Source organism: Salvia hispanica, chromosome 3 (assembly GCF_029641045.1).
Source record: "Salvia hispanica isolate PSC_SH4W2 chromosome 3, Shi_PSC_v1, whole genome shotgun sequence".
Classification (NCBI taxonomy): Eukaryota; Viridiplantae; Streptophyta; class Magnoliopsida; order Lamiales; family Lamiaceae; genus Salvia; species Salvia hispanica.
The window spans coordinates 5,988,911-6,001,559 of NC_142694.1; the positions used below are offsets into that span (position 1 = coordinate 5,988,911).

The following is a 12,649-nucleotide window of genomic DNA, read 5'->3' on the forward strand; positions in this document are numbered from 1 at the left end:
TTAATGATCTAGATCATAGTTTAAAGTTTGTACATTATGTGAGTTTGCATTTTATTACTATTCCATCAAGTATATATCAATTGTGAGATGTAGGATAGACTTGACTCCCCACTCTAATATTACGTACGCGACACCAGGGGCGGATCTATGCATGCTTAAGGAGGGGCATTTTCCCCACCTTATATTTTCTCCCGTATATAAATATTATCTTTCATATAATTTATTTCTTTTAATTTTCAGTAAATGCCCCTCCTCAAGTTTTTAAATTATCTTAATTGATAAATTTGCTCCCGTCCCTACAAATTCCTGGCTCCACCCATGCACGACACGAAAAAAAAATATAGTACTCCCTCCGTTCCATAGTAATAGGGGCGTTTTTCCATTTCCATCCGTTCCATAGTAATAGAGTCATTTTCCTTTTTAGTAAAAGTCAACACATTTTTCCACACCTACTTTTTTCTCTCTTATTTTTTTCTATCTTCATCTCTCTACCTTTTTCATTTTCCACTTTATTCTCTCTTTACTTAACTCACCTAATACAATTTTTCTTAATCTTCGTACCGAAAAGTTTTATCTCCATCACTATGGAACGGAGGGAGTATAATATTGCGCTACTTTATATAGCACAGATATTATAATATTATATAATAAAAAATTTTCCAACATCATTAATGACACACCATGTGTTTTGGAGAGCTATGGAGTAATAAAAATATGATCAACCCCACCATTCTCGATCGTGAGGAAGTGTCGAAAGTTGGAAACAACAATAAGATACTAGATTTTTATGTCCTTCCCAAGATCTTGTATTTAACAAATTCAATGCAACAAAATTAGATAAAGAGGTAAAAATATTGAAATTCTTATCAAAATGCTCATAGCCTCCTACTATAAAATAGTAATTCAAAATAAGTAGACAGTTCATGATGAATATTCATCCTATGAGGCTTGAGCTAATGCATATTGACTAAACAAAATAATTAATTTTAACTTTATACCCTCATTATATAATCCTATGACAATTCACCTAACAAAGACTCCACTACCAACCTCCCAATGGCCCCTCTCCTCCTCGTCCTCGTCCTCATCCTCGTCCTTCCGATCCTCGTCCTCCTCCAGCACCTCTACTACCACCTCCGCTACCGCCTCCCACCGGGCCCAAAGCCATTACCCGTGGTGGGGAACCTCTACGAGGTGAATGGCACGGTCCGGTTCAGGCGGTTCGCGGAGTGGGCAGAGACGTACGGGCCCATAATCTCGGTGTGGATGGGGTCGACACTTAACGTGGTAGTGTCGAACCACGAGCTAGCGAGGGAGGTCCTGAAGGAGAAGGACCAACACCTAGCGGACCGGTTCCGGGACCGGTCCACGGCCCTGTTCAGCCGGGACGGGCAGGATCTGATATGGGCCGACTACGGGGCCCACTACGTGAAGGTGAGGAAAGTGTGCATGGTTGAGCTTTTTTCGCCAAAGAGGCTCGAGGCTTTGAGGCCCATTCGTGAGGATGAAGTCACCGCCATGGTTCACTCCATTTACAACGACTGCACTGCTCAAGGTATCATCATCATCATCATATTTATTTTTGAAAAATTAATCAAGACGTTTGTTAAATTATATTATTTGAGTTAATTAATTTTACTTGCTTTATATCGAATTGGTAAAAAAATAAAAACAGTCAATTATGTAAATGCCATCTTACTCATAGGTAGGGTAATTAAAAATTGAAATATCATCTTAGCACTGTCTTCTTCTTTTTTTCCGCATCTTAGCATTGTCTAAGAGAATGTGTAGTGCTCAAACATTTAAAAATTTTAAAAATCTTATAAAAAATTATGTCTTAAAATTTTTTAAGCGTATATGAAAAGAAATAGATACATGTGAAAATATAACAAAATAAAATTTTGACAAAATAGGGTAAATTTATACTCGTAGCTAATTAGAAGTATCTGTATCATGAATGACCTATGATTATTATTTGTAAGCATTACCTCTGTATGATTATGATTTGTAGGCAAAATACAATCACTGCATGATTAAAGAACTTTAAATCGTGGACAGATGGAGTATTTTTTTTTGGCACCTCTCGTCGTTGGAAAAATTCAATTTTAGCTCCCGAAAACTAATTTTCTGCGTCCGCCCGTGCAGGGGAGGCATTGCCACTAAGGAAGTATTTGGGAGCAGTTGCGTTCAACAACATCACTCGACTTGCATATGGGAAACGCTTCATTAACTCTCAAGGAGTAATAGACAAGCAAGGTGAGGAACTCCGGTCCATCTTCTCCGAAGGCATGAAAATCGTGGCTCCCTTAGACACCCTCGAGCACATCCCCTGGCTCCGTTGGATGTTCCCTCTCAACGAGAAAGCCTTCGCCAAAAACGAGGCGCGCCGCGACCGCTTCACGCACGAGATCATGGAGGAGCACGCCCGGGCCCGCCAAACCACCGGCGGGGCCACCCAGCAGCACTTCTGCGACGCCCTGGTCGCCCTCAAAGATAAATACGACTTGAGCGACGACACCATCGTGGTGCTCCTCTGGGACATGATCACCGCGGGGAAGGACGCGATTGCCATTTCGGTGGAGTGGGCCATGGCGGAGCTGGTCCGGAACCCGAGGGTCCTGGCGAAGGCCCGGGAGGAGCTGGACCGCGTGGTGGGGGGTGAGCGCGTGATGAGCGAGGAGGACTTTTCGAGGCTCCCTTACTTGCAGTGTGTGGTGAAGGAGGCGTTGAGGCTGCATCCCCCAACGCCTCTGATGCTACCCCACAGGGCTGGGGCCCATGTCAGGGTAGGCGGGTACGACATCCCTAAGGGGACGGTCGTGCATGTGAATGTCTGGGCCGTGGCACGGGACCCAGAGGTGTGGGAGAACCCGTTGGAATTTAGGCCGGAGAGGTTCTTGGAGAGCGATGTTGATATGAAGGGGCATGACTTTCGTCTACTCCCGTTTGGGGCGGGGAGGAGAGTGTGCCCCGGAGCGCAGCTCGGGATCTTCTTGGTGGCATCCATGGTAGGGCATCTGGTGCACCATTTCGAGTGGGAGAGTAAGGCAGAGATTGACATGAGAGAGAATCCTGGGATTGTTACCTACATGAAGACTCCATTGGAGGTTGTTGCTACTCCTAGATTACCTGACATTCTGTACAAACGCATCCCTGCGCCAATTTGATTGCTTTCAAAATTCTGGTTAATGAAGAATAATTTAAAGATCTTGTGAAGAGGGACCAATTGAACTGATTTTGTATTTTCACATTTTGTTATCCACTCTATGTTAAACTGGATATTAACTAGGATTTTATTGGTTTCCTACTGAGCTATGTTAAGATCAAGATTTTATCCAAGAATTCACTTTCTACTGAAATTGTAAATACAGCCAATTAAAACTGTAATAAGACAACTGAAAATGAAACAGAGAAGAAAACTAGTTAAGAGAAAGCAAATCAAATGTATATCCTACATGCCATCTTCATCCTATGTTTACAATCACCTATCCTAAACCCAAAGAAGATTAGCACTTTCCTTATCTACTCTAACCTTCTTCATCGTAATCTTCATCTTCTTCGTCCAGCCTCGAACTAAATTGCGTGAGGTGGATGGGGTCGATAGCCATCCTATCCGCTTCAGAAAGCCCGGGATGCTCTTCGACTTTTACATCAGATGGACCTGTTGATGATGTAGTGGCTACTACAGCTGTTGAAGCCGGTTTATCTGAGCTTTCATCGACTCCAGCATTGAGGTCGAAGTTCCTGGAGTCCGGGCCACCTTCTGGCACTTTGACATCTTCATTCAGAGGTTCGCTCTTGGGATTGATGTCCATTTGCCTCCCAGGGCTTGATTCATGTTTGATGCTTTGGTGAGGAATATTTGAGCTAGGCTCATTCTCGTGTCGAGGGATTTCTCTCTCTGCAGTTTTGCTGGCACGTCCCCGTCCTCGTCCTCTTCCCCTTCCTCTTCCCCTGCCAGTGCTAGTCCCGCGGGGAGTTTCTTGCGGCTGTTAATCATGAAGTTTCACGAAAAGAATTATTTTAGTTAATAGATTTCACATCATGCTATAAGAAATTACAGTTGCAAAGCAAGCGGTATTGTATCTCAAGGAAGCACATCATACCATATTGCTTCCTTTTGACTCTTCATCACTCTCATTCAATTCATTTGCTGCAACCTTTCTGGCAATAAAGTAAACAAATTTCATAAATATTTGTTGGTAAAAATTGGATACAGCCAAGAACCAGAAAAACTAGCACCTTCTTTTTGATGTATCAGCAGCAGCAGTGGCATCAGAACTACCATAGTCAGGAACCTTGCTAACAACTTCCCTCAGGAAATCAAACACATTATAACTGTGCACACAGTGCTTTCTGCATATGTAGAGACAAATTAGGAAATGCAGTCAACTGTAGGTTTCTAAACATGGCTAATTTTTATAGTTCTGATGCACAAATAAAATGGAAAACACTCTGCAAAATAGCAAGTTCCCTGGCTTCCCCCCCAACTATGTACAAAGCTGACTCACAACTAGGCTATGCCCATGCTTTTCTTATCTAAAGTTTTTTCCAGCTAGGACCAAGTTCAACTTATCCATGCAATTTTGTTCTCAAGAAACTGACTAAAAGATGCGACAAGACTAACACAGTACATATGGCACATCAAGTATTTTTTGAAATTATGCAAATAACGGAATTTGTAAGTTCTTCTTTGATTAGAATTTTAACACCAAACATACAAATGAGAAAAAATGCATAAAAAGTAGTACTATGACTTCGATAAATAAGCTTTGAACAACAACTTTCATGAGGTCCATTTTTAATCCATGGACTGAAAGGCATCCCCTTTCAAAACCCTAATAACAGATAACAAGATATAAATGTAAATGATGTAGGAGAAGTAGCTGCCAAAACGAACAACTACAATTAAAGTAATGATCAGCATAAGCAAAATTGCTTTAAGATAGTAGAAGCAATTTATGTAAATCTTTGAAATGGTGAAATCAGCAACCTTCTTGCACAAATAAATGCATTCTGAATCCATTTAGTAATTTGTCATGCCAGCAGACTGCTGATAAAGTCAAAAGTGGAATGAAGTAAGTGGCGATGTGGCATATCGTTACAATGCCTACTTTGGCCAGATAAAGAGACAACAATAATGGAGCACAAAATGATTATTATTTGCAATAAACCAAGTTACACTAAAGAACAATTCCAAGCAGAAACTTGTCCCAAACAACAGTTTTAAAAGCATGTAAACGTCTCTTAATTGCCATTAAGCAGCTTTTTAAGTCCACCACATTTCCTAGAAGTTTAGAGCTATAACAGCATGCAAGGTCAATATATGTATAGAGCGAGCAATCAAGGAATTAAGTTAAATAGGTAATATTGATAAATAATCAAAACTTCACTCACAAATGCAGTGAACTAACAGTCTTTGCCCCTCTCTGCACAGTTATATCATATGTTCGGTCACAAAGATCTTGCAGAAATAACTCCAAAGCTTTGGCTGCAGCAGTATGGCACAGAACACACAGATTAGGTTTCAGCAATTATGTGTAAGATGATAGTACAACAATATATCAATACTTACAGACTAAAACAGGTACTGCCATTGCAATCTTCCCAACATCCTCATCAGCTTGCATAATCTTTTTAATACGAGCCTGACAAAAACAATTTTGTAGAATATAAATAAAACTTTGGAGATGTTAATTTGTCATATATGCCATGAAATTACTAACGCCAAATCAAGCAACTCTAGAAATTAGTTAGACCAGAATAGGACAACACATAATAAATAAGTCATGATCAAGCATAGCATGTAAAGTTTCATGCTAGTAAGTTACTGTAATTGAGATTATTTTCTAAGACTACACAAATGAAATATTGCATACGATCATTTATGAGAACCAACAATATATGAAGATTATGTGTTAGTGACAATGTACAAGAGCATACACTACCTTGAAGAATCAAGTGCCAAGCTATGGCTCTTAGCAAATAGCAAGTCTCTTAAGTTTTTTGCCAATTTAATACAGCTCTAGGCATGAACAGCAGTATATCCTAGAAATACAAAGTATGGACCTAACAACCACCAAGCCACCTAGTTCTCAAACTTCCATAGCAAACCAGACATGACAAAAAAAATTCCTAACAATCCAGATTATGCTCATTAACCAGTTTGGCAGATTTCAGTGAAACACTCCTAGAATCAGTCAAAATTATCAGTCGGTCAGCTTGTAAGGTCATATGATCCCATCTGAGACAGGTGGGAGGGTATTGAATGAACCGCTTACATACAGACGGGCCTTCAGGAAATTGATCCCTTCTTAATCTTCCATCTAGATATAAGCTCTTGAAAGTTTTTGATAAATAAACTCCCAAGCAGCTTATAAGCTTCAGAATAAGCCCCAAAAATGTAACTTTGGAACTTCCTCAACCCCAATTTACTTAAACATAAACTTATAAGCAACAAAAATTTCACATAAACAATAGACCTGTGATTTATTATTTTCAATATTCACGCTTTCAATTTCATCTCTCTCTTAATTTTCTCAACTCTAATTTATAATCCTCTCTTTAGCTAGTAAGCCCAATTGTCCAGCCACTTTCATAACTTGTAAGCTCTTAAGACATACTCCATCTTATAAGGCTCTTAAAACATCATATAAGCTCTCTAAAATAAACTCTGCCAACACCCCCTTAAACTACTTCAAATGATAGGGCAAATTGTCTGACCTGAAATTCATTATCATATCCCACCTAAAGTAGGGCTTAAAACACACACACACAGAGACATACTGTATTAGTGCAAAAATTGGTACGCAAACAAGGAAAAACTCTAAAATTGAAAGGGGGATTTGAAATATCAAATGAGAGATTGCACGAACCAAAATTACGTGAACAGTTGACAAACGCTACACTTGAAAATTCTCAAACAAAGAAAGACAGAAGCTGGAAATGTGGAGAGAATTAATTGGAAAAAGATGAACTTACAGCGGGGAAACGAGTATCGAGCTTCTTCCTCATGGCGCTCTCAGATTTCTTCCGCCATAAACCAAATTTAAAAGGTATAAAAATAACTCAAACTACGACTACACTACAGGAAAAAAAATATTAATTTACACCATAAATCTTTAACCTAATCGAACCACATCAGTAAAAATTGGGATCGGAAAAAACTTCGCAACAAGTAAAGAAAACACCGAATTAAAAGGAAAAAAGAAGAAGAACAAATCAAATCAATGATAAAACCAATGATTGGACGGTTCAGATCCGGAAATGAGATCCTATATTCCAATTCCTTAGTAGTTCGACAAAATATTTTATACAAGAAAAATCAAAGTCGAAAGAAAAAAAAATAGTTTTGGGATGTACAACTGATAAAGCATCGCGTACTAGGATATGGAAGTCTTGACCTTTTCTTCGATACGGATTACGGAGTAGTATTATAATTTACAAATAATTAAATGTAGAATAAATGTGAATTAGAAGAATATGACATGTGGATAATATTAGTAGTAGTTCTTTAACTCATTTTTTTCGTTTACAATGATTGATGAATTTAATTTTAATAGATCTAAATTAGGAATAGTACTATCTTTTTTTTTCTTTTTGGATACCTAACTAGTGATAGTATTCAATAATTTTAGTCCACACTCTATATTAGTAATTTTTTCTATGGAGAATGGGATTAGTTTGAAAGTATAATGATTACACTAATTTTCAATTTGTTTGACTTTTGTCACAGCTTTTTAACTTCAATTTTTAAAAATATATACTACACTTCGTATAAATTAAACAAGCTTGGACACAGTAATACAAGCCAATTGACTGACTTAACTTAGAAATAATTAATTCTAAGGTAAACTTTGTAATTAGATTTTGGAAAATAGGATTTGCATTTTTTAATCTCTGAAGATGGAAAAATTACATTTTTAAATTTTGAACAATAAAAAATCACATATTAAGTGTACGAGTCATTTTTATCTTTCATTATTATTGTATAATAAAGATATGTACTGTGGTAATTATTTTCGTTATTTTTTCTCTTAAAATGCGTACACCTTTAATGCACCCAAATTATTCTAGACTCATATAAAATATAAGAAATTTTAATTAACAATTACTTTTTTGAAAAATATGAAATTTATTGACTAGGTATTCTTGGTATAGAAATAAAGTTGATCACAACAAATATACTGATATTTGGTGCTTCTAGTATTTATGGCAACGAAGCTATTTTCACAAAATAAAGAAAATAATTTAAGATTGTAGTATCTACCATTACAGTTGTGCCTCCTATTAAAATATGACTAAAGTCCCGTTTTGGTCCTTAATATATGGCAATTTTTTTATTTTGGTCCATAATATTATCTTTTGAATTATTTGGTCCTTAACAAATAAAAATCGGTCACATTTGATCCGAAATTGACGGAGTTGTTAAAAGTTAACGGTCAACAAATTTTAAATCAATTTTGACCGGATTAAGAGTTTTAATTATATTTAATTAATGTCTAATAATTAATTAACCACAATCTGAAAAATTACAAAATTTAAGTAAATAATAATAATAACTATTACAAAATTAAATTAAACATAAAATGATATAACAAAAGAAAATGAAATAGCAAAATCTCTCAATCTCTCTCAATAGCGAAATAGCATTCATCTCCCAATCTCTCTCAATCGCGAAATCGCGTTCATCTCCCAATCTCTCTCACTTTGCTCACCGGCGAAATCTCTCAAACAAACACCACAACAAAGAAACAAAATCCATACTTCACAACACTACGTAATTTCTCTATTGCCATATTATTCTCCTCGATTAATGACAAAATCAAACTAAAACTCTCACATTCGGTCTCCGGCAGCGGCATTGAAGAAGTCACGGCGTCGTCTTCGTCGATTGGCTCACACCACTTGAAAAATCGACAATCTTTTCTCTCTCACAAACAAAGTATAGCTTCCCCCTTGTTGGTTTTCCATAGGTGTTGACGATTCGGAGTGAGCCCGATTCTTGCAATGGCAAAATTCGTACCAGAATCAGAGGTCACGTCCACCATCACTCCCACCGGTCTCTCTGCTGTAGTTCGAACGGTCCATGGTTGGCGAGTTTAGGTTACTTGATGTTCAACCAAGAACTAGGGTTTTGTCTCCAAAAGAAACGATGAAGAAGATGAAAAAAGAATAATAAGAATGTAAACTTATTCTAGGGTTTTTAAATGATACAAGCAATTCCTTTTAATAAAAATAATTTCAAAAAAAATTAGAATTTATTTGAAAAAGAAAAAAATTTCTAATTTTTAAAACTCTTAATCCGGTCAAAATTGATTTAAAATTCGTTGACTGTTAATTTTTAACAGCTCCATCTATTTCGGACCAAATGTGACCGATTTGTAGTATTTGTTAAGGACCAAATAATTCAAAAGATAATGTTATAGACCAAAATCAAAAAATCAACATATGTTAATGACCAAAAAGGACCTTTACTCTTAAAATATCTACCTTACGCGATCATATTAATTTTATACTACTACTACTAATTCTATTGAATTAATATTATGCATAAAAATAACTACTACTGCAATTTTTTATGCTATGGTATTAAATTGATTTTAAAAAACATCAAAATCCTCAGTTATTTAGCAGTGGGAACATTACAGTAATAAGCTTCATTTTCCCTACCAATACAAACTTCTCTAGACATCAAATTGCACACAACAAATGCATCAAAAGTCCTACCAAGAAACTGAGGGATATTTTTTCTTACAGATCCAAAGGAGGAACTTTAGATTCAATCCCATATCTCAAGTCACCAAGTGCTTAGGCAAAACCCATAAATCTTACATGTCCGCAGCAATTCGCTTGTACAGAGTGGCTGGTAATCTAGGAGTGGGAACAGCCTCCAATGGCGTCCGCATATAGGTCACGAGACCGGGATTCTCTCCCATGTCGATATCTTCCGTGCTGATTCCATTCGGAGGAGCCCAGTTGAAGTGGTGCAAGAGGTGGGCGATCATGGACGTGACCAGATTGATACCTAGCTGGGCACCGGGACATACTCTTCTTCCGGCACCAAAGGGAAGGAGACGGAAATCGTGTCCCTTCATATCAACATCCTCCTCGAGGAACCTCTCTGGCCTGAATTCTGAGGGGTTCTTCCATACAGCAGGATCACGCGCCACTGCCCATACATTAACGTGCACGTTTGCTCCCTTGGGGATGTCGTAGCCACCAACCTTCACGGTACTGTTGGCACGGTGAGGAAGCATGAGAGGGGTTGGAGGATGCAACCTCAGTGCTTCCTTGGCTACAGATTGCAGATAAGGAAGGTTTGAGAAGTCCAACTCAGTGATCACTCGTTCATAGCCAATTACACGGTCTAGCTCTTCCTGAGCCTTTTTTTGGACCCTCGGATTCTTGATCAGCTCGGCCATGGCCCATTCGACAGATATTGCAGTTGTGTCCATTCCTGCAGTGATCATGTCCTGCAAAATTTCCAATCAGATTTAGCACAATGCTTTCTAGCCAATGACGAGAAGACCATCGTCTTGTTTTGATACTTCGTAAATATAACAAACAAGTACAAGACTAGTTTCAAAAGTCATTTCATCATTTCAGTATAAGGATAGATAAAAGACATCAAGTAGACACTCATTTATGGATGAAAACTTGTAATATTTAACCGTAAAAATAAATCCCACAAAACTGCACAATATTGTTTGTATTAAATGCGAACTCACCCAGAGAAGGCCAATAATGGTATCCTCACTCAGATCATATTTATCTTTTAGAGTCAGCAAAGCATCAAAGAAGTGCTGTTGGGCTCCTCCACCTTTTTCGCGAGCAAGCATGTGCTCTTCCATGATCTCACGAGTGAGATTGTCCCTACGCGCTCCATGTTTGGCAAACGCATCTTCATCCAGTGGGAACATCCAACGGAGCCATGGGATATGCTCAGCCATAGCTAGGGATGCACCAAGCTTTAGTCCATTCGAAACAATGGCCTTGAATTCCTGACCTTGTTTGTCTACTATCCCATCAGCATTCACAAATCGTTTCCCAAACGCAAGTCTCGTAATGTTGTTGAATGCCACAGCTCCAAGATATTTCTTAACCAACAAGCTCTTCCCTGAGTTATCTGTACAATTTCAAAGAATACGTTGAAACCATGATTTACTAATTCGGAAAGTTGACATTCAAATCATTCAGAACGCCATGATCCAAAAAAGATTATGAATATGGTCTTTAGTCTTATAATGTAAAGGATTAGTCGATTAGAGAACTATGCCTAATTTCCCTCTTTATTTCTATTTGTAGGGACAGTTGACAAATGGCAATGATTGATGATTAAATAATGTAATCCAAAATTGCAATTAGGTGAGCTGGTCCAATTTGTGACATTTAATGCATATCCTCCCTCATTGACACAGTCTTTAAGATTAAAAAACAAGTTTTGTCTCATACAAGTTGAGGACCATTATTTTCATTAAATACATGATCAAGTAGTGATTTTTAATCCTTTCCCCAATCGTACACATGAATCAAGCAAAAGTTAGCTAAAATGAGAAATTATCAAAAGGGGCTTTTGAATATCTTCTCATAATCCACCGTAAAAGAGAAAATGCCCTAATTTTAAGAATCAAACACAATTCCGAGCGGCAAATCATCAATCCATGTACTATTCTACAATTCACAGGCTATGATGAACAAGCAAATCTACGATCAAACAGATAAAGGTATGTCCAACTCATATTCACTGTAGCGGAAATGCCTCAATTTCAAGCCAATTCGGGCGCCAAAATCAGCAATCCATGTACTATTAAAGCTATGATGAATTGAACAAGCTAATTGACATAATCGGCGACCAAACAGTGATAATAAAGCCATACCGGGAGAAATGCAGTCATTGTAGATCGACTCAACCATGGCGGAGACTTCATCCTCCCGAATTGGCCTCAACGCCTCGAGGCGTTTGGGGGTAAACAGCTCCAATGTACACACCTTCCTCACTTTAACATAGTGGGGCCCGTAATCCGCCCAAATCAGATCCTGGCCGTCGCGGCTGAACTTGGCGGCGGAGCGGCTGCGGTGTCGGTCGGCGAGCTGCTGATCCTTCTCCTTGAGGACCTCCTTAGCCAATTCGGTGTTGCAGACGACGACGTTTAGGGTTGTTCCGAACCAGACGGAGATGATCGGGCCGTAGGTGCTGGCCCAGTCGGCGAAGCAGCGGAAGCGGACGGGCTTGATGTCGTAGAGGTTGCCGACGACGGGGAGGGGGCGGGGGCCCGGGGGGAGGCGGAATCGGAGGCGGTAGTAGAGTTGGTGGAGGAGGATTAGGGCGGGGAAAGGGAGGAAGAGGAGGAGGAGGAGGAGAAGGAGAAAAGCCATGGGTTGGAGTAGGGAGGGATGGAGGGAAAAGTTTAGTTTACTTATAGCGGTTGGAGTGGAGTTGGTAAGGTGGGTGGCTGGAGGTTGAGGTTGGTAGAGGGTGTTTTCGTCAATTCACATATCTACTATTTTAACCGTTTTTCGATTTCTAAAGGATTTTCTCATTGATAGATGAACAGAAATTTAAACGTCGGTCAAGTAAAAGTAGTCGGTTTGGGTATGATAGATTTTGATAGTTGAAGTATTGAGTCAATAGATCGGAGATGAATAC

The 12,649-nt window shown here is 38.7% G+C and overlaps 3 protein-coding genes across 3 annotated transcripts; 1 reads left to right on the forward strand and 2 right to left on the reverse strand.

Moving 5' to 3' along the window:
* The first annotated feature begins 976 nt into the window (after positions 1–976).
* Positions 977–3,305, forward strand: LOC125211920 (cytochrome P450 98A2-like). Its single transcript, XM_048111882.2, has 2 exons — positions 977–1,555; positions 2,146–3,305. Exons 1-2 carry the CDS (start codon positions 1,057–1,059, stop codon positions 3,165–3,167), a joined length of 1,521 nt encoding a protein of 506 aa, XP_047967839.1. The 5' UTR covers positions 977–1,056; the 3' UTR covers positions 3,168–3,305.
* A 97-nt stretch (positions 3,306–3,402) lies between these two features.
* On the reverse strand, positions 3,403–7,340 carry LOC125211921 (uncharacterized). Its single transcript, XM_048111883.2, has 6 exons — positions 6,982–7,340; positions 5,576–5,648; positions 5,398–5,491; positions 4,243–4,356; positions 4,107–4,164; positions 3,403–3,989 (listed from the first exon to the last, which is right to left on the reverse strand). Exons 1-6 carry the CDS (start codon positions 7,012–7,014, stop codon positions 3,528–3,530), a joined length of 834 nt encoding a protein of 277 aa, XP_047967840.1. The 5' UTR covers positions 7,015–7,340; the 3' UTR covers positions 3,403–3,527.
* Positions 7,341–9,600: 2,260 nt separating this feature from the next.
* Positions 9,601–12,393, reverse strand: LOC125213897 (cytochrome P450 98A2-like). Its single transcript, XM_048114685.2, has 3 exons — positions 11,880–12,393; positions 10,731–11,128; positions 9,601–10,475 (listed from the first exon to the last, which is right to left on the reverse strand). The coding sequence occupies exons 1-3, from the start codon at positions 12,376–12,378 to the stop codon at positions 9,831–9,833; spliced, it is 1,542 nt and encodes a 513-aa protein (XP_047970642.1). The 5' UTR covers positions 12,379–12,393; the 3' UTR covers positions 9,601–9,830.
* Between the last annotated feature and the right edge of the window lie 256 nt (positions 12,394–12,649).

Excerpts from the sequence above, each read along its gene's own strand:
- LOC125211920 (XM_048111882.2), top strand. The coding sequence starts at position 1,057 with ATGGCCCCTCTCCTCCTCGTCCTCGTCCTCATCCTCGTCCTTCCGATC. Across the intron at positions 1,556-2,145 it reads CAACGACTGCACTGCTCAAG|GGGAGGCATTGCCACTAAGG; the intron begins GTATCATCATCA and ends CCGCCCGTGCAG.
- LOC125211921 (XM_048111883.2), bottom strand. The coding sequence starts at position 7,014 with ATGAGGAAGAAGCTCGATACTCGTTTCCCCGCT. Across the intron at positions 5,492-5,575 it reads GGCAGTACCTGTTTTAGTCT|CCAAAGCTTTGGAGTTATTT; the intron begins GTAAGTATTGAT and ends ATACTGCTGCAG. Across the intron at positions 4,357-5,397 it reads ACTGTTAGTTCACTGCATTT|AAAGCACTGTGTGCACAGTT; the intron begins GTGAGTGAAGTT and ends CTACATATGCAG.
- LOC125213897 (XM_048114685.2), bottom strand. The coding sequence starts at position 12,378 with ATGGCTTTTCTCCTTCTCCTCCTCCTCCTCCTCTTCCTCCCTTTCCCC. Across the intron at positions 11,129-11,879 it reads CAATGACTGCATTTCTCCCG|ATAACTCAGGGAAGAGCTTG; the intron begins GTATGGCTTTAT and ends GAAATTGTACAG. Across the intron at positions 10,476-10,730 it reads CCATTATTGGCCTTCTCTGG|GACATGATCACTGCAGGAAT; the intron begins GTGAGTTCGCAT and ends GAAATTTTGCAG.